The sequence below is a fragment of the Drosophila bipectinata genome, chromosome 3L (genome assembly GCF_030179905.1).
Source record: "Drosophila bipectinata strain 14024-0381.07 chromosome 3L, DbipHiC1v2, whole genome shotgun sequence".
NCBI lineage: Eukaryota > Metazoa > Arthropoda > Insecta > Diptera > Drosophilidae > Drosophila > Drosophila bipectinata.
Window position 1 is genome coordinate 12,323,701 of NC_091738.1, and position 25,073 is coordinate 12,348,773.

A 25,073-nucleotide genomic window follows, 5' to 3' on the forward strand; every position below is an offset into this window, starting at 1 on the left:
GGATGTACTCGTAGCATTAAAGAAAGAGCGAGCCAGCAAAACAATCACATGGCTCGTTGCAAGCTTGCCGCAACACAGGGGCCCAAATAATAGCTTGCCGCAAAAACATAAACAGAGAGTCGCGAAACCGGTGAGAGCCGGGTCAAAAGAGAATATGGATGCCAGTTATAGGAAAGGATTTAAAAACCAATATTTAAAAAGATTTAAAAGAAATTATAGTTCCTAAATCTAAATTAATTTTCCAAATGACATAATCCATCTAAATATATTTTTAAATATTTATTTAAGCACTTGAAAAAGTACTCTCTCCAAATTCCCACGCCGGCGCCCTGCCACTTCATTTCTCTGCCCACGCGAGCTGCACAAAATCGCGTGCCTCAAATGGAAACCAGGTCAGGGACGTCTTGCTCGCGCTGCGCTGCTGCATCCGCCGGGTCTTCCACCCCCACCCCCAACCACATCCAAAAAGCTCTCAGCAGGAAAAGCTCATACATCATGTCGGTTGTACCAGAAGGTACAAAATATTCTTTTTAAATAATTAGTATAACAAATATATTTCTGTATAAATACGATCCTAACGGTTATCGAACTTAACATTAACGACAGAATCGAGCACCCGCACAATACGTTGACGGAAAAAAAATCATAAGTAGAGACAACAGTGAGACAGAGAAACATAAATTCTTGGTTGCCGTTTCGGTTCGGATTTGGGAGTTCGGACTTCGGAGTTTGGTTAGGCTCAGTTAGAGAAAGGTAACACAAAGTAGTAATTACAATTAGTTGGCAAAACGAAGTATTTCAAGGCACATTTTGGCTTGGCGTTCGTTGTTTCCTTCATCGATCTCAACGCTTCATCTTCTCCAGAATTGGCAGCACCATATCGAACTTGGGCCGCTTGCCGGGATCCTCGTTCATGCAGATTCCTATCAGTTTGGCCATATGCGACGAGGTGCCCGGTGGAATCTTGACCCTCAGGCCCTCCAGGGCGATCTTCATGCCGCATTCCATGGGCGACCACTCGGCAAAGGGCACCTCGCGCGTAGTCAGCTCCCAGATGAGTATAGCGAAGCTCCACATGTCGCAAGCCTCCCAGTTACGATCGGCTTGCTTGCGCTGAAGAGCCTCCGGTGACATCCAGGCGGGCTGGTAGATGCGGCCTTTCTCCTGGAAGGAGAACTTCGCGTCTCCCATGTTGATCCTCGCCGTCAGGTCGTCATCGATCATCACGTGATGGCTGTTCAAGTGATAGGTCGGTATGATCCGTTCCAGGGAGTGCAGGAAGGCCATACCCCGGGCAATGTCCAGGGCGAACTTGATTGCTTGACTGGCATCCACCACCACGCCAGTGCCTCCATGTAGAAGATTAAATAGCGATGATCTTGGCAAGAACTGTAAGGACAAAAATTTTAATTCTAAATCTATATATTCGTGATGTTGTTATTCTCTCACCTGACTAATGGTCACCAAGTTGGGTGGTGAATTACAAGCTCCAATAATGGGCAAAATATTGGGATGCGAAAAGATGCGCAGCTTGGGAAACTCCTCGTTAAAATCTCTAGAAATGCGTGGCGTGCACTGACGCACAGCCAAGATTTTGGCCACCACATCATTCTTTTGCCAACGACCCCTCCATGTTTCCCCGGACGAGGTGACAGACAACTTGGTGTGCAGGTCCAAATCACCCATGCTGATTCCCTTAAACCTCGACAGAGTAGCGTCCCGGGACCGAGTTTTCAGTCCCTGCCAGCTCTGCTCCTTGAAACTGATGACCTTCACCTCCTTGCCGCTCTTCTCCACCAGATCCTGGAGACGTTTGGCCAGACTAGGCTTGGCTTTGTCGATGGGTGTATGCCCATCCTTGTTGGCAATTCCCACTAGGGCGCCGGCGTTCAGAAGGTCCTCGCAGATCATGTCGTAGCCCCAGAAGCAGGCATAGTGCAGCGGGGTGTTTCCATGCTCGTTAATGGCGTTCACGTCACTTCGTTCTTTTATTAACTAAAATATAAATGCTTGTTAATTAATAATCTTGATTTAATTTAAACTTAATTACCATTTGAACTACATCTCGATGACCGTGGGCTGCGGCTAAATGCAGTGGGATGTCGTCGCCCATGTTGGTGGCATTCACCCTCGCTCCTCGCTGCAACAGCGTCTCCACCAGCTTGACATGCCCCTCCTTTGACACCCAATGCAGTGGACTGAAGCCATGGTCGTCTCTAAAAAGGAGATAATAAGAATATTAATAAAGTTTAAATAGACTTTTAGGAGAGGATAGGTTCTTGACAGAATTAGACTACCCTCGGCCAGGGTAAACACAGGTAAAGATTGTGTGGGCAGCAGGTTTTATGCTCGCGATACCAGACGCCTCTTGACTTGCACACATATGTTGAAATATACATGTGTATATATTTTTGATTCGTCTGTTTACACAACACAAGAATAAATCATGACGTCACTCCACTCGAACCAAATATGCTGGGGCGTATCAATGGTGATGACTTAACGGCCCTTCCTGGAAAGGATTGTTTTGCCACCCTAAGGTAGTCCAATTCCATGCCTCTTCCCAGCCAATTAGAAAGTATCCACCAGATAGATTTTCATCTTTTTACCCCAGATTGTTGTCGTGCTCCGTTTCATCCAGCCACAGGCGCACTTGAATCGAGTTTCCCTCGCGGCACCAGTGGAAAATGTCCTCCATCGTTGGCGTACGCTCTTATTCCACCCTCGGTCACTGATTTAACAACGTTTCAACGTCCAATTGCACATATAAACGGGGAAAAACTTTTAAATAGCTACAGTTGGCTGCTTTCTTGAGTATAAAATATATCGATATTCCTTGTTTATATTTCTATCGCAATATTTATCGATAATGCGGTATATACCATCCAGTCATACGATAGATACCACGATTTCATACTGTTGTGAATGGCTAATTGAAGAAGAAGAAGAATCAACACAACGTGTTGCCGCAAAAATATTGTATTATAAACATTCAAATTTAACAAATTAAAGCTGATTTAAGAGGCTATAAAATGAAGCTCAGCACCTACAACTTCCTTACGTCCATGGCCATCAAAGGTGTAAAGGTGGGATTCCCCTTGAAGCTGACGGTGAGTTAAAAATCTATCCAAAAAATATTGATTGTTTCACGAATCTTTTACATCTTTTAGATAAACAAAAAGGAAGAGGTTGAGAGTGAGTTTAATCCGACATTCATAGAGCGACTGTTACCCAAGCTGGATTGGTCGGCTATTTATGGAGCTGCACAAGTCGTAAGTGTCTAAATATCCCGCCCAATCCTTTCAAGAAATTTAACGTCCATGTTCTTGATCTCAGGCGGAACTAGCGGATGACATCCCACCTGCACAGCCGGAGAACATAAGTGAGAATGAGTTACTCCTCCAGAAGCTGCACCACCTACTCTTTGAAATCGATGTGCTGGAAGGTCAGCTGGAGTGTCCAGAAACGGGCAGGATATTCCCCATTACCGATGGCATCCCCAATATGCTTCTCAACGAGGATGAAGTGTAGGTTTTAGCTACAATAGTCCCGCGCTTTAGAGGTGAAATACGATTAGGAAGTAAAAATATTAAGAAATTTTAATATTCAACTCCCCTATTCTTTTTCCCCCAATAATTAATTAAGTTTAATAGTTTTTAAAGTCTGTTTATTTACGAGTTATTAAAAAATAATTGGAGCTTGGATGGAATGTGTTCTTTTTGGGAGATTGGAGATCTAAAGGGTAAATATTTAGAGCAAAATACATTTCACGACACATACAAATGGTAAGTCTGGTTTCATGGAGGGTTGTGCTTCTCTAGTCACTAAGATTCTTGCGATTTTTTTGGCACTCTAGGGGAAAAAAGGACATTTAGTTATCCCGCCTAGTTGCATTTGATGTTGGGACTCTTGTTGCTGCCCCGGGCATAGATGCTTCCTTTGGCCAATCCGGACTGAGCTCCTTTGCATAGCTCCGAGTTCCTGCCGGCTGGCTTGTAGCTGCGATCGCCCAGGAGGCTAGAGTCTGGACCCTGAGTGGGTTGCTTTTGAAGGAGCGTGGTATTGGGACCATTCCAGGTTACATAGTCGGCTCTGAAAGACAGGAAACAATGTACTTATGAAGCTTTGATATCTTGATCCTCTTACAGTAGTAGGTTTTCATCCGCTCCCTTGGTTAGCTGCGAATTGGGTCCCAAACTGGCCATTCTTTCGATGATGGATTGAAATTCCGAGGATTCGGAGTTCTGGGAGTTGCCAAAGCTCGATGAGTGCTGGCGGTGCCTGTTGGGATAAGGATAGGACAAGATATGAAATATTTAGAATAATATTTTTGAAGTTAGATTATGTAAGCTCAAGGCATGCCAAAGAAAACTCAAATCTGGGAATAGAAAGTGGCTCAAAGAGTGAATTCCCGTCTACATTCCATGCGATATCCTTGAAGGATACAGGTTCATGCCAAACGATCTACTTAGTGAAACGGTAACGGGCTAACAACGGTAATGGGCATACTTCAGCGAATCGGTTTTGGTGCGAGCGCGACTTTCGAGCATGGCCTTCGCTATGGATGAGGAGTTGGAGTTGGAAGCCAGCGATGAGGACGTCATTGAACTGGAGTAGGAGGAGTAGGAGCTAGCATTCGAGGAGCCATGCAGGTAGCCGCTGATGCTGTAGTTTCTGTTAGTGTCGTTGTGGTTCTGGTTGGCCTGCCCCTGACCCTGGACTCCCTTGGCCAGGATGCTCTTGGTGGTGAGGCGCTCATAGCAGGGTGACTGTGCAGGTGAGACATATGAATGCGATGAGGATGCACTCGATATGGATGACAGGTGACGATGCTCCTGCTGTGGCTGCTGCTGCTCCTCCTCGTTAGGGTTTCCGTCGCCCACCTCTTCCTCCGGCTGGGCCAGGATAATCTGGGTGGTGGCCGTCGACGGTGTGGTGACATTGATGGATGGCATTATGTGGCGCTTGTGCGGTGGCTTCAGCTTGGATGCAGATGTGGATGAGGCTTGCCTGGATGATGATCGTGTGGCGCAAAGCAAGTGGACAGTGGCAGTGTGGTTTTGGTGGTTCGTGGGATTTGGTCAGATCAGAGATCAGAGAGGCGGCAACAAAAGTTCACAGAGAAAATATATAGGCAGTCGATTAACAAACAGATAAAGCATCGGACTCGGAAACATAGAAGGTGGGGGAAAGCAGGGCGCTGATCTTGGCAGTGGTTTTGGACTGGGACTACATATGAGGTACCTGTCTCCGGTGACTCCATCGACCTGTTCCGAAGCAGCGGTCGAAGTTAGCTCCAGGTTCTTGGGATTAGCTGAGGCTTGTTTCTGGGCCCTCTGTTCGTCTTCGTCCTGGACGATCTGCAGGATCTGAGTGGCCCGATCCTCGGCATAGTTGACCGACTCCAGAGCCATGAGAATGATGCGTTCGGCAATTTGTGGATACTTCTCTTTCAGTAAAGTTTGCACTAAAATATAAATCATTTAAATTATTATTTTTAGCTCATTATATCCAACTCACTCTTGGTCTTTTCCTCCTCGGTGTACTCCTTGGGTCGCAGTGGTATATGCTGGGTGGCCTGATCCCCGCCAGCCTGCTCTTGAGCCAACTCCGGCGGACGATTGTTGGGTCTGTGGGGCAGTTGCATTTCCCGCTTGGTATACCCCAAGGATATCAACTTCTCCGAGGCGTACTGGACGTTGTTATCCGCATTGGCGAGGACATCCAGGAGCAGCATTTCATCCGCTTTGGGGAATATGTTCTTCATGTATCTGGGAAAGGGAAAGAATTATGATTTTCACATATTTTTCTTCTGAAGAATAGTCTTAATAAAATAATAGAAGAATCAAGAACATAAAGATTATGAGCTTTAAAATATATACCCATTCCCAGCTTATTATTTAAGCCAAAAATTTAAAATTAAAAAAGTAAAAAAGAATCTCCAAACTAGAAACTCCGGCGCACCTTAGTTTCATCTTAGGCGACGAGTGCGGCCTGGGCGAGCTGCGCCACTGCGGTGATCCGTGCAGAGCCGAAGCCACCGCCGATCCGGAGGCCAGGACGCCCGCATGGTGAGCACCCGACCCCGGACCGCTCTGCACGCTCACGAGACTACCGAAGCGGCCGCCGGGCAGGGGGCTGGACGTGCGGGAGGTGCACCGACTAGCCACCGTGTCCGGACGACGCGCCGGTGGTGTCATGTAGAAGGCGGAGTTACTGTGAAAGAGGTGACGCTGGGCGGGAGGCGTCACAAACGGACCCGGCATAGTCACCGGATGCTTCTCCACCTGCAGCGCACTGATGACGACGGCCTCGCGGTTATAGTAGCTGCAGTTGTGGGTTAGTAAGCGGGTGGTGGGTGGATACAGTGATACATATAGAGATACATAGTTAGTCGGGTGCAGTAAGCGGCGAGAGGCAGCGTGTGTGAGAAGACAGAGATTAGTGGGGATTAGCGGTAGCACAGAAGCCAGGTGAGATTCCAAAGCCAAACCCTTACCGCTTGAGCAGCAGACGTATGTGGTTGTCGTCCGCGGTGGGGAACATGTTCTGGATTTTGGTGACCACGGCATCCGTCTCGGCCTGGTTGGTAAACGAGGTCTCCTGGATGGTGGAGCGTCGTGAGAGATTCGGACCCAGACGAGCCCGCTGAAAGGGCAATGGTGAAGACATTTCCTATAAAAAATAAACAAAAACAATTAAAATTAACTTTGTTTGATGTTTTTGTTGAAGAAACTCCTATTCCAAGCTTGTTGCACAACGAAAAACTAGCGCCAAATAGACACGTAATTGGGGCAACCCAATTATCCTTAGAAATGCACTTACCAAGTGTCCTCGGGAGGAGGCGGACAGCAGGGGGCTGGTGGAGATGTTGTGGAGTGTCGGCTGCTGGTTGCGCTCCTGGAAGGCCCGGATGGCCGTCAAGTTGTTGCTGGGATGGACGTGAGCCGAGGAGCCCAGGTGGTACGGTGAGCTGTTGTGCGACGTCTGCGACTGACTGACCATTTGCTGCAAAGTGCCATGTTGCAAGCGTTGCAAAATCAATAAAATGCAAGGCATAATGGGGGTCGTGATAGGGATGACGGGGAGTGGGGTGTAGTGGTTACCTGCAAGGCTATCGACTCCGTGGAACAGCGCTCGTTCTGCAGCTGCCTGTAACTGCGTCCGCGCGGATCCTCCAGCTGCATGGCCTTGGTCAGATAGTTTATGTAATAGCTGGAACGGAAACAGAATGGAAGATGAGCTTGTTGAGAATCAAATGAGAATCAAAGGCCATCAAATGACCTCCCCCGTCTCCGTCTCAGGGCCAATCGAAAGCTTCCCGATTTAGGCCAAGGGTGGATGTTTTTTCTAGCCGGCCGGTTACCATCTTTCGTGGTGGTTGATTCCGGCCACATGTTGATAACCCCCTGGGAAATGGACAGGTAAAGGGTAAGGAGCAAGGAGTGAGTCTACGGGATCCGCCTAAACTGAGACACGTGCCAAGTAGCTGCCAAAAGGCGGGCCAACAGTCGTCATCTCCATTCGGCGGGCAATCTTGGCTCTGATTTCGGAGCAGCATCCAGAGGAGCATGAGGAGGAGTGGGTGCAGTCTGGAGAAGAGAAGTCGTCTCCGGCTGAGTGCCCTCTTGAATTAACGTATGACAGTCTATGAGGGGCTTGTTGCTTAATTGCACCAGGGAGTGGGGGGGGCGGGCGGAAAGTAGGTGAAATGTCTGGAAGTTGGAGACCCCGCTGGCATCCAACGACGCGGAAGTGACACATTTATTTACACAGAAACGGAGCCAATTGGAGTGCTTAAGTAGCCCCAAGCGGTCTAAAGAAGGGCGTTCTTTTCTAACAACACTTGTTTGTTGCTTTAACTTTGATAATTAAATAATGACTTAGATTTAGGCAGATTCTTCATTAAAATGAAAAGATACGATTGAAATCAATTGTTGCTTAAACTCTTAAGTCAATAAAATAAAACCTGTTTCTTAAAAAAGCCAGTAATTTCTATATTATCTGACTTCGCAGATATACAATTACCCAAAATACCTGTTAAATTTCTTTTAATATTTTTTATAAATACACATATATGTACATTTGTATGTTATTCTTTTATTCATAATAATGGGGAACCTCCCACTCTTTTCAGATTTTTTTCATGTCTTTATAAATTGAATCATCATAGAAAGTAATTTTTAAAGACTTTAAGAACTATTTTTTTTCTATTATTTTAATATATACTTTTGCAGAAGTTATTATAATAATAAGAAGAGCCTTCATTCTCAGTAATAAAGAGCAAAATTTTACCGTTATTTTGCATATAATAACATTACAAAACATGGTTTATTTTGGAAACTATTCCTTAAAATATTTTTTTAAATAATTAAAAAAAAAAAGTGCCCTCCTCCTCGATTCTCATAGGTTGCACTTAAGCAGACCCGAAAAATCTGAAAAAAATTATTTTTTTTTTTAATTTTTGTTGTTTTTTTTTTCTTTTTGTGTTGTTGCAAGTTATATCATATAACTTATATGTTGTAAACATAAACTGACATTCAACTTCAAGGGAATATTAACTTTGGCTCCAACTTAAGTAATCATTCCTTTCTTGTTTTAAATTTTAAATAAAATAGATATTGCAATATATAAATTGTAAAATATGTATAGCTCTTTGTATGCTAATAAGCTTCCTTCAATTAAAATTATCTCTTATCTTAATTTTCAGTTGTTTTCAGGTGATGTCCGAAAGAAAACTTTATGCAAATGAACTACCAACCCCCTTTAGCTTTATATAGACTGTTTCTGCCATTAAACCAGCCATCGTAAACCGTCATTTAATGGAACTCCCGCCACCCACTTGGCATTTTAAAGTCCCGGTTGTAATCTGTTACTGGTTAAGCCACCCAGCCCCCACGTACTCCCGCGCCCAAGGCAGCCGTGGCACACGCAAATTCATCAGCTGCCTCCCGGGGCAACCTATCAAATGGTTGCCTCTCTGCCTTTCTCTTTAATGTTTCAGTACAGTCTGGTGCGGACAAACAATAAACGCATCAGATACATTATACACAACATACACATAGTAGTATATACTCGAGAAAAATATAAATATTAATGGTATTTCTGGTTTCATGCACTGGAAGCTCACCAATTGCCAGTAGTCTGATCATATTTGCAGTCCCAGCCGGGTGGCAGCTTCTGATATCCGTTCGATTCGCTCATTTTCACCGCTCAAATACAGATACAAGTGCACTCGCAGATACCAGATACAATATACGACTGCAACTGATGTTGCGGTTTTATTTTCGCCGAATGTTTATGGGCATTTGGAGTCGCATTCACAGCTTGTTTGCCAACTGTCTGCAACCCCGAAAAACTTGGCAGCCAAGCAGCCAGGAGTGCCCTTGCCACTTTTTGTATTCCGCTACGGAGCTCTGTAGTTGCCTTTGTGGCTATTTGGGGGTTGTAACCACCGGGGCCACCCTTGCCGCCGCCAGCAGAGTTATTTTTGTTTACAAGGCGCTGCCGGGTAAAAAAAAAAAACCCGCACACAACACACGATGGCGTGCCTTCAGTGGCAAGTGGGTGGAATACTATTGCCTCCCGCAAATCCCGTCAAGAGTATCGTAGTCCTGGAGCCAGGACAACCGCGCGGAGTTAGCTTTGAGCGTCGACTGAGCCTGAAACAGAGACCGTATCGTTTCAAAATCACGGCCTAGAAAAAAGCTCAAGATGCTGTGCACAGTCAGAGAGCTTTTTCGAATTTTTTGGCGCTCTTTCAGTGTTGGAATACACTCAAAGAAAGCTAGCCCGAAAAGCTTTGCCTTAACTTTCACTCAAAGTACAGTCATACACAATTCAAATTCAAGCGGCTAACCTGAAAAACTCCCTAACTAAATCTTGTATTAAAGATTTTTGAATAATTCGCGGTTTTAAAAGCAAAAATGGCAGACGATGTCTTGGCACGCATTACCCGGATTTCGGAAAACTATCTGGTGGAGGAGGAGCCAGAGGAGGACAAGAAGCCACCAAAGCTGACCAAGGCGGAGAAGAAGGCGCTCAAGAAGGAGGCCAAAATACAAGCTGCCATGGCCGATAAGCGGCTGATCATGCGGGTGAGTAAGCCAGAAATACCATCCTCCAACCATTTCCTCCAAGCATATCCTTTCAGGATGCCCTGATGCGGGAACTGGAGCTGGGGAAGCGCATGGAGCAGCGCGGCACCGAGGAGTGGCATGAGATGTGTCGTGAGATCAAGATCCAGGAGCTTCAGGATGAGATCGTAGCTTGGGGCGAACGTTCCGAGCGGATTATCGCCGGCAAGAACGACCACATCCAGATGCTCCTGGAGGACATGACCCAGACGCAGGACCAGCACGTCCGCTGCTACAGCAAAACAGTGGAGCTGCTCGACCACATCCGTGACTGCTTCCACGTGATGCTGGAGGGGGTGAGGAACGTGTACGCCCAGCAGGCCGACGAAATGCTCCGGGACTACTACGAAGAGGTGCGTCGTCGAACCGAGGAGCTGGACGCCATGCACATCAACGCCGAGAACATCATACACGCCACCAACATAACCACTAGGGACCAGATCAAGGAGGACTACACCATCTATCTAGAGCAGCGCGACGACCGCGTAAACACGGAGATAGAGAATAGATTCAAAATCCGGGACCAGATCGTCCGCCGGATGTCTGAGATGCAGCAGCAGCTGAACGATTTCGTAGAGTCCCTGAGGAGCACGGAGCTGGATGCCCACAAGTACGAGAAGATCCGTTGGCTGACCGAAAGGCAGGAGGCCTTCATGGAGGAGTCTCGAAAACTGAATGCCGAGGAGACAAAGTACATCAACATGCAGGCCGACCTGCAGCGCGAAATTCTCCGTATGGAGGCGGAAAACAACTCCACCCTCAACGATCTTCGATTGGAGTTCCAGTACTTCACCAATGTGCGCAAGAAGATTGAGATGAACCAGGAGATGGATCGCCATATCACCCACGAAAAGCTACGCATCCTTACAGGAGAGTGCTACGAACTGACCAAGGTAAGAGTTTAGGTATAAGGGTAGGAAATTATTAGAGAAACCTTCCCCAGCAAATGGAGAAAAATGTGAAAAGTGGAGAGCTACTGTTGGCCTTGTCGATCACCTGCCGGAAACTGCAAACCGAATCGGAAAAGGTGATCCTGGGAGGTGAGGTCTTTGATGAAACAGATGTGGCTGTAAGTGATGAGTTCAAGATTCAGACTCTGAACCTCAAAGACCACGTAGACATGACCGAGGAGGAGCTAGTGGAGCTAAATAGGAATCTTCGAAACTTTTGGCGCCGGCAGGCGATGGCTGAAGCTCAGAACTTACTGATGCTGGAGGAAAAGAAGCGATTAACTGAGGATAACGATCGTCTCATTAACTTTATCAAGTCCATGAGTGTTACCGAAGATCCCGAAGAGCTGCGAACAGCCGTCACTGTGGTGACCTGCGCTGGTCAGCCAATGCCACCTTATGTGTTTCAGAGCAAGTGCCAGGACTACCGCGCCAAGAAGGTCCTTAGATCGCCAATAGCTCACAAGGAATTCAAGTGGGAGGCTGAAGCCACTTTGAAGTCTGTACTTGATGACCAATAAGTGGGCTTAGAAATATAATATCAGTTCTTGTTTGAAAGTTTAAAGAAATATAACAAAAATTCTATTAAAGTATTTGATTTATTTTAAACAATTGCTTGTTGAATATCATAGTTTTAGCTAAATATTTAAAATCTACTGAAATAGGAAATTGTATATCAAAATAATTACAATTTATACAAAGGCTTGTAAATTGAATTTACGCATCTGGCTAAAAGTAAACTTATTTTTTGAAAGTCCTTTAGTCGGATATGTAAAAATATAATAAAGTGTGTTTCTTCGCAGTGAGAAAGAACTAAGTGCTTTGGTCCACGAATGCAAAATATATGGCAATAAAGGAGCTTGGCTCCCGTTCCTCAATTCCTAATCAAGTATCCTTTAATCGATAAACTGCAGGGGCTTAATCTTCAGTTTCTCCGCCAACATGGTGCAGGTTTTAATCTGATTCTCCAGATATTGGATACCACCGGCTTTGTCCACGGACTTCATGCCTTGGGTCTCCTTGTCACCAGCCAGAATAACTGGGTTGTTGGGATCAGTCTGTAATTTAAAATAATAAAAAAAATATTTCATTAATTGTTGATCATGACCACCTATTCAAAAACGATCTATCATACAGATAGGAAAGGCAGTTAGGGATATATGTATAGTTAGTCTAGTAGTTAATAGTCTAGTTCTTACCGGAGTAGTATTCCTTAGACGTCCATTAAAGTCAGTCATACGCTCCTCGAATCCGGGAGCGAAGCAATTGGGATCCACGGCGATGAAGACCTGACCGAGATCGGCAGCCGTGTCAGCTCCAGCGTGGGTCCACTTGCGCACCTTCGTGGAATAGTTGGCACCAGACATCACGCCGGAAAGTACGTCCACCATGGCACCCAGGCCGTAGCCCTTATAGCCTGAGGTTAGCTCCGCGCCGCCCAAAGGATAGAGACATCCGGTCGAGAAGCCCAGCTCTGCGTCATTGGTATTGTTGCCCTCGGGGTCCTGGGCCCAGCCATCAGGAAGCTTGGCTCCCTTCCTCCGCTGGATCTCGATCTTGCCCACAGCCACCGCCGTGGTGGCCATGTCGAGCAGGAAGTGATCGTCGTTGGTGGCATTGGCGCCCAAAGAGAGGGGATTAGTTCCCAAAGCAGCCTCCTTGCCACGCGTGGGCGCCATCAGCGGCGAGGTGTTGGTCATGGAAACGCCGACGAGTCCCTGCTGCATGGCTCTCAGGGGATACCAGCTGGCAATGCCATAGTGGTTCGATCCCTTGGCGCACACCCAGCCCACACCCACGGTCTTGGCCTTCTTGATGGCCAGATCCATGCAGAAGTTGCCAACCACGGCTCCCAGACCATTCTGGCCATCCACCCAGGCGGTGGCCGGAGTCTCCTTTAGGATCTTTGGCTGCACGGCTCCGTCAGTGGCATGGATGGCCAGATCATTGATGTACATCTCCAGGCGGTTCATGCCGTGGCTGAAGTGTCCTCGGTAGTCGGCGCCCACCAGAAGGTCCGCCTGGGCCTCGGCATTGGCCTGGGGCACCTTCACTGCCTTGAAGCAGTCGATCATAAAGCGACGCGACTCGGCGACGGCCACCAGTTTCGGAGCAACAGACATATTTCGGCGGATCAGATAGAACACTATAAAATAGGGAGGGTTTTTTTTTTTAACTTTTTTTTTTCTTTTATAAACTTGGAAAGAAATCTAATAGGAAGAGCGACGTGTGCGTTCGGATACGCGGCGTATACGCGACTGGAAACGAGTCCAAAAAATAAATATACAAATGGACTGAGACCCTCTAGGCGACGTCTAATTGTTCTGGCAATCTCTCACCTATACATAGAAGATACCGCCGTCGAACCCTAGAAACGCTTAGAAACAGCAGGGTTCTTTGTTGTTTCTTTTCATTTCCATTATTTATATTATTTTTTTTTTGCAAACCCGAATTTCTTGATTATGTTGCTTATCAGCATTATGTTTGGTCAGGTTTTGAGTAGATTCGTCTACCTGGAGGTGGTAAATAAAAGCAGGCCATACAGATATACAATCCACACATCTTTCAAATTTTCTAGCGCGTGTAACGAGTTCCCTATATATACATAGATGTTTTTATACCCTTGCAGAGGGTATTATAATTTTGTCCAAAAGTGTGCAACGCAGTGAAGGAGACATCTCCGACCCTATAAAGTATATATATTCTTGATCAGGATCACCTCCTGAGTTGATATGAGCATGTCCGTCTGTCCGTCTGTCCGTCTGTCCGTCTGTCTGTTTCTACGCAAACTAGTCTCTCAGTTTTAAAGCTATCGACTTGAAACTTTGCACACACCCTTCTTTCCTTTGCACGCAGTATATAAGTCGGAACGGCCCGGATCGGCCGACTATATCCTATAGCTGCCATATAACTGATAGATCGGAAATGGTATAACTTTGGTGTTTTTAGAGTTAGAGGGCTAAAAATTGACATGAGAGCTATTTTTGGCAAAATAATATGACATGCCAAATTTCATATGGATCGGCCGACTATATCTTATAGCTGCCATATAACTGAACGATCGGAAATGACCCAACTTTCGTGTTTTTGAAGATAGAAAGCTAGAACTTGGTACACATTCTATTTTTGGTCAGTTAATCCGACCTACAAAATTTCATTAGGATCGGCCGACTATATCCTATAGCTGCCATATAACTGAACGATCGGAAATGGTATTTGGTAGAAATATCAACTTTTGTATTTTTGAAGATAGAAGCTTGGGACTTTTTTTCGATTTTTTATTGTAATTGATTGGTTTTATTATGATGTAATCATAAGGATTGGCCAACTATATCCGATGTTTGCAATATATATCCGGTTTTAGCTGCAAGGGTATATCAACTTCGGCTCCGCCCGAAGTTAGCTTTGCTTTCTTGTTTTTTGTATTATAGGGGGCTCGCAAGTCTATATTATGATGCCTACTATATGCCTCGCTGTCTATTTATTATTTGTGCTTGAGTATTTCAAGTTATTTTGACGCGGTGCGTGTGTGGGTTTCAAATGTTTGCTTGTGCCTGCCCGGTAATGACCTTGAACTTCACTCGTGGAAATGATAGTCGTACTTTTAAATTAAAATTTCTAAATTAAAGGGAATTGACGTTCTAGGGCATTCCATTTGAAATAGTGGGGGTGTGTGGGCGGTGGGTGTGTTTGTTTTCCTCCATCCGAACTATTTGTATTATCATGTTGACCTTCCACAACGAAAGCGAGTCTGACAAATGGGCAAATACATAAGAGCCCTCCGGCAACACCCCGTTGGATTAATTTTATGGTTCTGCCAGTCTTATCTTATCGGCTTTTCCGTCTACAGTTCAGGCCCACATGGAAGTAGGGGTATGTACATATATGGCATATAACATATCAATTAGGCACACATTTTATGGAAAATTAGAATCTAATGATTAGATCATCAATTGGGAAACATCCTTAACATTTCCCTAACATTAAATAATAAATTAATATTAAAACCAAGCTTAATTAAACTACTAATTTAACCAAACAACTATCTTAAACATCTCAGACACGACTTAGATTATATTTTCAGTGAAGAAATAAAAATAACCACCGCCCAGAGATGTTAATTATTAAATATTTCCCCTGCTCTACGAGAACCTCTCCACCCATCTATCCGCCCCCTTATCTTATCAGCTTTGCACCAAAATTCACTCCAAGTACTCAGAGGTCTAGCCACAATCAATCTGGAGTAAACATGGGTACATTAAGTAATAATCAACAACTGTGGGGCTTGGGTAAACATTCTTTATGACCGATTCGCTACGATAATTAACACCTTTTTTGAGTAATAGCGAAAAAATGATCGATCCCCGCACTTTGCCAGCGGGTGTTAAATTGATTGGACGGCAATTGAAACAAAACCAGTTATACAAATCGGTTTTTTTATTTCGCAACAAATTAAAGGAGTACATATTTTATGAATTGAAAACGAGGTAATCAAAAGGTGATTAGTGCCACCTGTATGGCAGACCCGGTGACGCCTCCAATGCCCAGTTCCATTCCGATTCCTTTTATTGTTTTATTTTCATGGCCCATTAAAAGTCAGTCCCCCTTTTTTTATACAACTGCCACTTGTTCGCTTGAAAACATATTTTTTGGGACTGTGTTTTAATTATAAACGAGTATAGAAATTCGTTAGCACAGACAAGTGGGAGTCATTATAAGAAATATGTTGCCAAAAACCAGAAATAAATAGAGAGAGAGCAATAGTGATAGAGAGGCAAGCGATAACAGACGAAATTTTAAAATTTCCGGGTTGTCAAGCTGACGAATATGTCACACTCAAGTGTGACCCTATTCTTTAAAAAATGCAGCTTGACCTCAAAATGGCCGCCTGCATATTACTCATACGACCCGTTGCCGAACAAAAAAGTTATTTTATTCTTAATATAAACATTTCAAATGATAAATAGATTCAACATTTATTGTTTTCTTTTCGTCGATTGTAGTCCAAACGCACAGCATCATAAATCAACAATTGCACGCGCAATTTGCATAATTAAAGTTTTGAACTTACCGCTTCCATTTGCATGCGAATTTGGCGCCCTCGCTGCTGTTGCTGTTGTTGTTATTGTTGTGGCTAAAAGTGCAGGCAGCCGCCCACTAGTGTGCAATTGCTGATGGCGCCTTTGAAGCGCTGGAATGGACCGCCGCCAGTTGGACGCTCGGGCGTGGGCGTGGGCGGTAACACAAACCGATCGTGGCAGCAATGTCATCGAAGTCATGGCGGCAAATGGCAAATAAGGCGAAAACAAAGCCACAAAAATGGTAACCAAAACAGAACCGATTGAGAGAGAGAGATATAGAGGCGGCAGAGAGGAGACGTTGGAGAGACTGAGATAACTACAACAACAACTTTTAACTAAAAAGGCAACACTACTACGACTACTACACAGAGGAGCAAAGGGGGCGGTAAACGTAAAACAGCTGACGTGAGCTTTGCTTTGGCCTGCAATTTTTAGTTATTCTCATTTAGTTATTCGAGTGACTCACAACGTATTCTACTTGGCTCTACTTGGGAGATTTACTCGCGCGCGGATTAATTGCCCAGAAGATACAACCGAATGTTAACGATTTTAACAAAAACTACTCCACTACTACGTAATGTATTCCAATGCTAACAAATAAACAGCACGCTACTTATGTAATTTGCACAACAACTAATACAACAACAACAAACACAGCAAAGGTGCCAATTTGCACGCAAAATTCCAATCAGAAATCAGCAGCCAGAGCTGAAATAATGCTCCTCGATCCGGATCCGTCGGAGTGACAATCTGAACTGCCATGAACTGTGCTGGCTATCGCTTTTCCTTTTTTCCTCCACAAGGTGCCCCGCGAATGAAAAGCGAGATTTAAATATAACAAATTGATTCAAAGCTGCCGCGCGACATGCGTACAAAAAAAGCCCAAATAAAAAGCGGGCACAATTTTTTTTATGTTTTCTAAACCCATAAAAAAGTTGATAAAAGTGTAAAAATGAGTCAAAAAAAAGTTAAAAGTTTTTAAAAGCATAAACAATTGTGTTTCCCCATGATTGTTTTTATTTTTGTTTTTGCAAAAAAAGCTACAAATCAATAGTATTGGCTAACGCCCACATGTAGTGTTACAAAGTGACCACGTTGTTTTGGCGCGCTGTAATTTTGAGCCCTAAAAAGCCCTTTGCTGTTTTTGTTGATGGTATTCGATAAAATAACAATTTATATATAAAATTCGCATTTATTCATTGAGGTGGAAGTAAAAATGAAAAATAAAAATACCTCTGAATAAATTTACAATTGGTATTTTATAAATAAAATAACTAATTAATAACTATGTGGAATTCAATCTTTGAATTTCGAAACTGAATCCTATGCCACAGTTATTTTTAACGTTTTTGAGTTCTAATGGAAAGTTATTATTCAGATTTAAACAAATTTCATAGTAGGGGAAAATAATACTCCGAAACCCCTTTTGTTTTTTCGAGGCTTTTGTTTTATTATCCCATCCATAATCTAAGCTTATATTGCTGCCTGTTTTGTTTGTTTTAAATATACTAGCCACTTAATATGGTTATTTGTATGCACTGCTGGTTTTTGTACGTGTGTGTACATTCATTTCACCTGCCTCTCAATTGACGAATAATTTAAGTCATATTTATAATTATACATGCAAAGTATAACCTGGCTAGTCTAGGTTGACTGCCCCTATTAGCACATGGACAACCGATTACCTTTGACAGGGGCCCACGCACAGGTGTTTTGTTTTCCAATCTGATCCAATACGTCGTCACTAATCTATAGACTGCCTGGCTATATATCGCTATCGGCGGAGCGCTATCAAAATACCTGTGCACAAGTTCTTAATTGGGAGTTACAACAGTGCCACTTTGGTGATTTTGGGCGATGCCAAGTCCAACCAACCAACCTGTTGCTAAAAACAAACAAACAAACCGATATCAGCTAACACTTACTAGCACATGTATGTCATCATCATCACACTAGCATCATCATCATCATTACGGGCTGGCTGCTGACTCAATGGATCGTCATGCATGGTGGTAGTGGCTAATACATGGACAAAAATATTTACCAAATTTCTAAAAAGGGAGCTGTTTTTTTACTTTTTTTTAAGCTTTTACTCAACTAGTTTTCTAATGATATATATTTTTCTAACACAATCTAGTATTTGGTTGTACTTTTAATTAAAGAAAACATACAAAACTTTGTACTTTTATACTTAGTTGTCGTTATCTCAGGTTATTTTGTCTTTTTTTTATGATTGAATAAATATATGGCCCAAAAAAACTATAAAACTGTCAGTATCGAACAAGCTTAGCTTATACCTCAAGTATATATTCAATATTTTGTTGTATAAAATGAAATTGGATTCGACAATGTAAATGGAAAAATGGAATTTTCTATAATTCTAAGGAAACTATTATAGTTATACGAATATTAAAGCTTGAAATATTATGGTATATTATTATAATTATATGAAGTAAATCTTAAAGATACTTATCTGGTGAAATAAACTTAAAAATACGGTTTAAAGTTCATAAAAATATTGCTTATAAAAACTTTTTCTCAAAATAAAAAAAACTTTGTAATTTCCATTTTTAAACCGACTTCCCGGACAATAAATCGAGCTCTAACTTTGGTTTAAAATTCTATAAATCACTTATAAATCATTTCATGCTTCTGTAGACATCAATCAACCATAAATTGTTGATTTCTTTGCGTGTAGACATTGATCATTTTTCGAAGCACCCCCGCGGCGGCGCCTCTGGGCGAAATGTTGTCACCGCCGCGCCGATTGAAGATTCTTGCTGGGCTTTCGCCCCGGCTTTTGGCGTCGTGCGATGCGCATTCCGCTGCAGACCGCCGGCCGAGGCAGTCGATTCATTAACAACTGGGAGTGGGAAATAACCAAAAATAAAAAAAAAATAAACAAACAAGCTCCCAACTAGCCGCTAACAGTTCAGAATCCCCCCCAAACGAAACGAGCGCTAATTGCTTTGTTTTCATTCTGGTTTCTGTGCAGTTCGAAAAGCCAAAGCCAGAGTCATTCCGAAGCCGAAAAAGTTTTTATCGCGAGTTCCACTGACCTCGACGAGAAAGTTACCGCTGCGTGCACGTAAGTACGAAAATCATTTTTGGCATTGAACGACAGACACACGGACAGTCTGAATAATTTCCGCTTTAATTGCAGCCGGTACAGTGCGCCATGGCTGCCGCGAACGTGAAGATCGTGGAGTCGAAGGTGGACATATTCCAGGCCCCGAACACCCATGCCCTGGCCCATGCCGTGGAGTCATCGTTTATGGCACTGCGGGGATCGCTGGCCTGGCAGTTTGCCCTGATCTATGGGGATGTGGATGAACTGCGTCAGCGCAGGGTGGCCAGAGGGAACTGTGCCGTCTTGGAGCACAACTCCAGATTTGTTTACTATTTGGTAACCAAGTCCAATCTGTACGATGTCAGCACGTACGATGACGTCCAGGCGGCTCTGATCTGTATGCGGGAACATATGGTGAGTAATGGAGTGGGTCTGGAGCAGTGGCAAGTGACATTTCCCCCAAAAAGAACTTGGGGAACTGGTTTACTGCCTTCACCAATTTACAGTTAATTTATTTGTACAATGAGATACAGTATCTTTCAAGTTGATTTCGGTAAAAGATATACAGGAAATACGTTTTGTCCCTCAAAATTAGCATAGGAGAAAGTAAAATTATTATTATGAAAAATTTGGAACGAAGAAGACATAATGGGGAATAGTTAATCATCTTTATAATGGCTGTCATAACTATTTAAGTTAAATCAAATGTTTTTTGTCCTAAAAAGGTCAGAAAAATGATTTTTAAATATTTATTATTCAAAAAAATCCGATTACTTTAAAAGAAATCATAAGGGGTAAATCTTTATAATATTTATAAGAGCTTTCATAACTTTTTAATTCAAAAATCATCTTTTTGTTCAATCTTATAGAAGCTTTATCAATTATCTCTTCAATGAAATGCCATCATTTTTAATTAAAAAGAATATTTATTGCTCCACAGCGCAACCACGAGATCACAAAAGTGGCCATGCCCCGGATCTGTTGCGGCAAAGACGGCCTGGAGTGGAGGCAAGTGAAGCGTCTGGTGCAACAAACATTCGCCAACAGTGAGTATCCCATCGAGATACTCGTCTGCGAGCACGACGACTTGTCCAAGGAGGTGAGTCATCCGTGATCTCAATCGAGAACAATTGGCTAAACCTAATTCAATCCACAGCTGGCTGCGCCCAAGTGTCAGATTACGGAGGCCCGGGGCAATCTGTTCAGTGCGCCGGAGAACTACGCTTTGGTGCACTCGGTCAGTGCCGACTTCGCCATGTGTGCTGGGATTAATCTTCAGTTCCGCTGCAAATACGGCCAAGTGGACGAGTTGAAGCGTCAGAACAGGCACACCGGCAACGTGGCAGTGCTGGAGCAGAACGGCCGGTACATCTACAACTTGGTGACCAAGGAGCGAAGCCACGAGAAGTGCACCTACACCGCCCTGTACTACGCTTTGCTGGCCATGCGAGAGCACATGGTAAGTAGACTTATCCTTAACTTAGCTGGATAACCCCTAACTCTTTCCATTCCCAGAGGGAGCATGGGGTCACCAAACTGGCTATTCCCCGTCTGGGATGCGGCATTGATCGGCTGGATTGGTTGCGAGTGCGCAGCCTCTTGGATTTGGTGTTTGCCGATGACCACGTTGACATAATCGCCTTCTTCTATACACCTCCACAAATGTCCCAGGACAAGCTGAACGTCGTCTGTCCTACGTGCCGGCACATAAAGACTATCCAGATTCCATCGAGATCCGCATCTCGACAGTCGCTCCATCGCGAGAAGACTCCCTTTTGAATTCCAAAATAACCCCTGTATATAGCAATTCTACGTATAGCACTCGAACTGGTTTGCTTGGGATTTGTGGCACCAAATGCACCAAATACTTATATAGTCAATAAGAATTTATCTCTAAGATGTTTTAAACCTTCAATTTTATCCATTATTATTAAAATAAAAGCAAAAAAGACATTTTAAACAATTTTAGAAATTATAATAGTGTTTCATTAAGGTGCATGTTGCATGTATTACTCAATTTGTATTGTTTCCAGTGATTCTTTTTAAGTAATCTTACATTTTAGAATCTAGTACGTTCCTGACATCATTCAACTCTTAACAAAAACGTTACAGAAAATGTATTCTCGTAATCTTCTAGATCTGCGCGCAGCATTTCGACGAGGATTTGTGGTCGGCATGGCATCTCAATCAAGCTACAAGCTCAGCGAGGTAGAAGGGGATCTCTTCTCGGCCCCAAAAACCCATTCACTGGCCCACTGCGTGGGAGCTGACCTGGCCATGGGTGCTGGCATTGCTGTGAAGTTCAAGCAGGTCTATGGCAAGGTGGACGAACTCCGCGCCCAAAACGCTGGCAGTGGAGAGGTTGCCGTCCTGAAGGATGACCAGCGATATATCTATTATTTGGTCACCAAGCCACAGAGTTGGGGCAAGCCTACTTATGAATCCCTGCAGGCTTCTTTGGAGCAAATGCGCGAACACATGGTAAATATAAATTAATTATGAGTTTACTTCCAATTAATATAAAAACTTAACAATATTTAACTTCATTAAAACAGCGTAAAAATAAAATTCATCAGCTGGCTATCCCTCGAATTGGCTGTGGAATCGATGGCTTGGAGTGGGAAAAAGTTAGCAACATCCTGGAGTACGTGTTCGGCCAGGAGGAGCTAGAAATTGTGGTCTACAACTTTGTGCCGCCGCAGAGCAAATAATGTTATATTTTGACTTGTGACATTTACTTTTGGGTTGCGACATAATTATATACAGCTATTTCCACTGCATCTGACTGGAATATTTGGCACACCATTTCTTTTACTTTGCTCCAGTTGAGGCCGTCCAAACCGCAGCCTATACGGGGCATGGCCAGCTTGGGGACATTGTGGGAAATCTATAATAGAGTGGGATATAGAATTTTGATTGAGAGGGATTTGGGATTGGGATCAATCTTACCATATGCTGACGCATGGCCAACAAGGAGCTGTAGAGGAGTTCGTAGGTGGGCTTACCCCAACTGGTTTTCTTGGTCACCAGATAGTACACATAACGCTGTTGGTCCTGGAGAATGGCTACACCTCCTGGCTGTACATTCTGTTTTTGCAGGTTTAAAAGCTGGCCGAATTTGTTGCTGAAAATGTTTTAATTATTAGTGATTTTTTTTCAAGTGTAAAATCAAAAAGGAATAACAAAAACCAAGAGGATTAACTGCGAATTCACTTTGTTGTTGCCATAACAGAAGACAATCTCTAATAATTTAAGACAAATTAATGATTATCTAATAAAGGACTCGGATAAAGGATAAAGTACCCACGGCGAAATGTAAATCATTAAAATACAGAGTTATGTCAATAAAATTCAATAAACTTCTTGTAAGCTTACCGGAACTTCACCGCAATTCCTTTTCCCATCCTCAGGTCAGCTGCCACGCAATGACACAACGAATAGTCTTTCTGGGCACTGAACAAGTCGCCATTTATTTCCTTGTAACAAAATCCAGTCATAATTTCTACCAGTTTTTATGAAGTAAACAAAACTTTTTTGTACCCAAGCTTTTTCAATTTAGCGCAATTCTTCCTCTTTCGTTGAGAATGGCTGCCTGGTGTTGGTTAATGAGTAAGTATCTACCGTTTCGAAGCACTGTTCATTTGATTACGTAAACGGTCACACTACATCCCATCTGATAACAAATGAGTTTTATTTTTAATTTTATTGCCTCTTTTGTACGCAAAATGCTCGAGCTTCTGCAATTTGGAGGCAAGACACTGTCCAACACGCTCAGCATTTACGTCAAGACCAACACGGGAAAGACGCTTTCGGTCAACCTGGAGCCGCAGTGGGACATTAAAAACGTTAAGGAAATTGTGGCGCCGCAGCTGGGACTTCAGCCTGATGAAGTCAAGATAATCTTTGCCGGAAAGGAGCTGAGTGATGCCACCACCATAGAGGTAAGATGGATTGGATACACATAACCCACCATTACGCCAGTCATGACAGTCACATCCATTTCTAATATCCCCTGCAGTATTCTCACTCTTATGATCTTTCAGTAGCAGTGCGATTTGGGTCAGCAGAGCGTCCTGCACGCCATCCGCCAGCGTCCGCCAGTGCGACGTCAGAAAATCGAATCAGCCACATTGGAAGAAGAGGAGCCAGCACCGCTGGAAGAGCCCTCCAAGCCGCTGAACGAAACCCTGCTGGATCTACAGTTGGAAAGCGAGGAAAGGCTGAACATAACCGACGAGGGTTAGCAATATTTCAGTTATTCAATCTCTAAAAGACTAATTTGTGCTGTCATCTTCCAGAACGAGTCCGAGCCAAAGCCCACTTCTTTGTCCATTGCAGTCAGTGCGACAAATTATGTAATGGCAAGCTCCGAGTGCGTTGCTCGCTCTGCAAAGGCGGTGCCTTTACTGTCCACCGCGATCCCGAGTGCTGGGACGATGTCCTGAAGTCACGCCGTATACCCGGTCACTGCGAGAGCCTGGAGATTGCCTGTGTCGACAATGAGGCTGGAGATCCTCCATTCGCAGAGTTCTTCTTCAAGTGCGCCGAGCATGTTTCGGGGGGCGAAAAAGATTTCGCTGCCCCTCTCAACCTAATCAAGAATAATATCAAAGATGTGCCTTGTCTTGCCTGCACAGATATAAGGTGATTGTTAACTTCGATATCTTAAAATATCAAATATTTCCATTTTCCAACCAACAGCGATACTGTTTTGGTCTTCCCGTGCGCCTCGCAGCATGTTACCTGCATCGACTGCTTTCGTCATTACTGCCGGTCCCGCCTGAGCGAACGCCAGTTTATGCCACATCCAGACTTTGGATACACTTTGCCATGCCCGGCTGGCTGTGAGCACTCATTTATCGAGGAGATTCACCATTTTAAGCTATTGACCCGCGAGGAATATGATAGGTACCAGCGATTTGCTACCGAGGAGTATGTCTTGCAGGCTGGCGGAGTTCTATGCCCGCAGCCGGGATGTGGAATGGGCCTACTAGTCGAGCCTGATTGCCGAAAGGTTACCTGCCAGAATGGCTGTGGCTACGTATTCTGCCGCAATTGCCTGCAGGGCTATCATATTGGGGAGTGTCTGCCGGAGGGTGTGGGTTCCAGGTCGCAGAACTCTTGCGAGTATACCGTCGACCCGAATGTAAGTCATTTTCTTGAGGCTATGATTATGGTGATTATTTGGCTAATCTATCAACTTTTTAGAGAGCCGCCGAGGCCCGTTGGGAAGAGGCCAGCAATGTCACCATCAAAGTCAGCACCAAACCCTGTCCCAAATGTCGAACGCCCACAGAGCGAGATGGTAAGTGGAGTGGGTGAACCAAGACGTAATCGGTAACTTATACCATCCCCATATCCCATTTCAGGAGGCTGTATGCACATGGTCTGCACACGCGCCGGCTGCGGCTTCGAGTGGTGTTGGGTCTGCCAAACTGAATGGACACGCGACTGCATGGGTGCTCACTGGTTCGGATAGGAGTCGTTACCCTATCCTGCATTTTTCCTAACCCATTTTTATCATTTATTGTTGACTACTTGTAAAATTTCAAATGTATGATGTCCTTAAAGAAAGACTGGTTAAAGCAGCTAGCAGCACCCTGTTTGTCGTCTATGCAATCAATAGCAGAAACATCCCCGACAGAACACGCGAAAGAGGATATCCATCCTACCCCACTCTAATATATCGTTGCGTGCGCACACGCTTTGTTTACGTTTTCCCGACACTCGCCCACAAATATTTTGAGGGCTTTCCTTTCTGCTTTGGCTCGGCATGCCGAAAAACCGCAACAAACACGTGCATTTCCACGGAGAGAAGACGGCGAAAAAAAAGAAT

At 44.1% G+C, this 25,073-nt stretch overlaps 9 protein-coding genes across 14 annotated transcripts; 5 read left to right on the plus strand and 4 right to left on the minus strand.

Moving 5' to 3' along the window:
- Positions 1-493: 493 nt before the first annotated feature.
- On the minus strand, positions 494-2,839 carry Ilk (integrin linked kinase). The gene is made up of 4 exons (XM_017240429.3): positions 2,610-2,839; positions 2,051-2,216; positions 1,450-1,995; positions 494-1,389 (listed from the first exon to the last, which is right to left on the minus strand). Exons 1-4 carry the CDS (start codon positions 2,696-2,698, stop codon positions 844-846), a joined length of 1,347 nt encoding a protein of 448 aa, XP_017095918.2. The 5' UTR covers positions 2,699-2,839; the 3' UTR covers positions 494-843.
- Positions 2,840-2,933: 94 nt separating this feature from the next.
- Trmt112 (tRNA methyltransferase subunit 11-2) lies at positions 2,934-3,702 on the plus strand. Its single transcript, XM_017240631.3, has 3 exons — positions 2,934-3,110; positions 3,171-3,272; positions 3,337-3,702. The coding sequence occupies exons 1-3, from the start codon at positions 3,033-3,035 to the stop codon at positions 3,529-3,531; spliced, it is 375 nt and encodes a 124-aa protein (XP_017096120.2). The 5' UTR covers positions 2,934-3,032; the 3' UTR covers positions 3,532-3,702.
- Positions 3,670-9,644, minus strand: LOC108124784 (uncharacterized). 3 transcript variants are annotated; one of them, XM_017240629.3, is made up of 10 exons: positions 9,131-9,644; positions 7,107-7,215; positions 6,826-7,008; positions 6,500-6,675; positions 5,965-6,327; positions 5,521-5,771; positions 5,245-5,467; positions 4,510-5,010; positions 4,147-4,281; positions 3,670-4,092 (listed from the first exon to the last, which is right to left on the minus strand). In XM_017240629.3, exons 1-10 carry the CDS (start codon positions 9,202-9,204, stop codon positions 3,885-3,887), a joined length of 2,223 nt encoding a protein of 740 aa, XP_017096118.2. In that variant the 5' UTR covers positions 9,205-9,644; the 3' UTR covers positions 3,670-3,884. The 3 variants fall into 3 exon arrangements, with proteins under 3 accessions (XP_017096118.2, XP_070136621.1, XP_070136622.1); XM_070280520.1 differs by lacking the exon at positions 5,965-6,327 and having other exon boundaries at positions 3,672-4,092; XM_070280521.1 differs by lacking the exons at positions 4,510-5,010; positions 5,965-6,327 and having other exon boundaries at positions 3,675-4,092.
- Positions 9,645-9,808: 164 nt separating this feature from the next.
- On the plus strand, positions 9,809-11,659 carry LOC108124722 (dynein regulatory complex subunit 2). The gene is made up of 3 exons (XM_017240543.3): positions 9,809-10,097; positions 10,154-11,029; positions 11,080-11,659. Exons 1-3 carry the CDS (start codon positions 9,927-9,929, stop codon positions 11,605-11,607), a joined length of 1,575 nt encoding a protein of 524 aa, XP_017096032.2. The 5' UTR covers positions 9,809-9,926; the 3' UTR covers positions 11,608-11,659.
- A 7-nt stretch (positions 11,660-11,666) lies between these two features.
- Positions 11,667-16,365, minus strand: LOC108124724 (uncharacterized oxidoreductase YjmC). Of its 3 annotated transcripts, none has more exons than XM_017240545.3 (3): positions 16,158-16,365; positions 12,286-13,232; positions 11,667-12,144 (listed from the first exon to the last, which is right to left on the minus strand). In XM_017240545.3, exons 1-3 carry the CDS (start codon positions 16,363-16,365, stop codon positions 11,983-11,985), a joined length of 1,317 nt encoding a protein of 438 aa, XP_017096034.2. In that variant the 3' UTR covers positions 11,667-11,982. The 3 variants fall into 3 exon arrangements, with proteins under 3 accessions (XP_017096034.2, XP_017096036.2, XP_017096035.2); XM_017240547.3 differs by lacking the exon at positions 16,158-16,365 and adding an exon at positions 13,600-13,685; XM_017240546.3 differs by lacking the exon at positions 16,158-16,365 and adding an exon at positions 13,426-13,576.
- A 249-nt stretch (positions 16,366-16,614) lies between these two features.
- Targ2 (Terminal ADP-ribose protein glycohydrolase 2) lies at positions 16,615-21,209 on the plus strand. The gene is made up of 6 exons (XM_043214044.2): positions 16,615-16,741; positions 19,163-19,255; positions 19,331-19,651; positions 20,178-20,336; positions 20,394-20,696; positions 20,753-21,209. Exons 3-6 carry the CDS (start codon positions 19,346-19,348, stop codon positions 21,014-21,016), a joined length of 1,032 nt encoding a protein of 343 aa, XP_043069979.2. The 5' UTR covers positions 16,615-16,741; positions 19,163-19,255; positions 19,331-19,345; the 3' UTR covers positions 21,017-21,209.
- Targ1 (Terminal ADP-ribose protein glycohydrolase 1) lies at positions 16,615-22,037 on the plus strand. Its single transcript, XM_017240550.3, has 3 exons — positions 16,615-16,741; positions 21,375-21,718; positions 21,793-22,037. Exons 1-3 carry the CDS (start codon positions 16,705-16,707, stop codon positions 21,946-21,948), a joined length of 537 nt encoding a protein of 178 aa, XP_017096039.2. The 5' UTR covers positions 16,615-16,704; the 3' UTR covers positions 21,949-22,037.
- Positions 21,401-22,746, minus strand: Targ3 (Terminal ADP-ribose protein glycohydrolase 3). Its single transcript, XM_017240551.3, has 3 exons — positions 22,613-22,746; positions 22,187-22,361; positions 21,401-22,124 (listed from the first exon to the last, which is right to left on the minus strand). The coding sequence occupies exons 1-3, from the start codon at positions 22,732-22,734 to the stop codon at positions 21,972-21,974; spliced, it is 450 nt and encodes a 149-aa protein (XP_017096040.2). The 5' UTR covers positions 22,735-22,746; the 3' UTR covers positions 21,401-21,971.
- park (E3 ubiquitin-protein ligase parkin) lies at positions 22,710-24,830 on the plus strand. 2 transcript variants are annotated; one of them, XM_070280522.1, is made up of 7 exons: positions 22,710-22,846; positions 22,955-23,178; positions 23,284-23,476; positions 23,536-23,881; positions 23,939-24,383; positions 24,446-24,542; positions 24,607-24,830. In XM_070280522.1, the coding sequence occupies exons 1-7, from the start codon at positions 22,822-22,824 to the stop codon at positions 24,714-24,716; spliced, it is 1,440 nt and encodes a 479-aa protein (XP_070136623.1). In that variant the 5' UTR covers positions 22,710-22,821; the 3' UTR covers positions 24,717-24,830. The 2 variants fall into 2 exon arrangements, with proteins under 2 accessions (XP_070136623.1, XP_017096033.2); XM_017240544.3 differs by lacking the exon at positions 22,710-22,846 and having other exon boundaries at positions 22,878-23,178.
- The last annotated feature ends 243 nt before the right edge of the window (positions 24,831-25,073 follow it).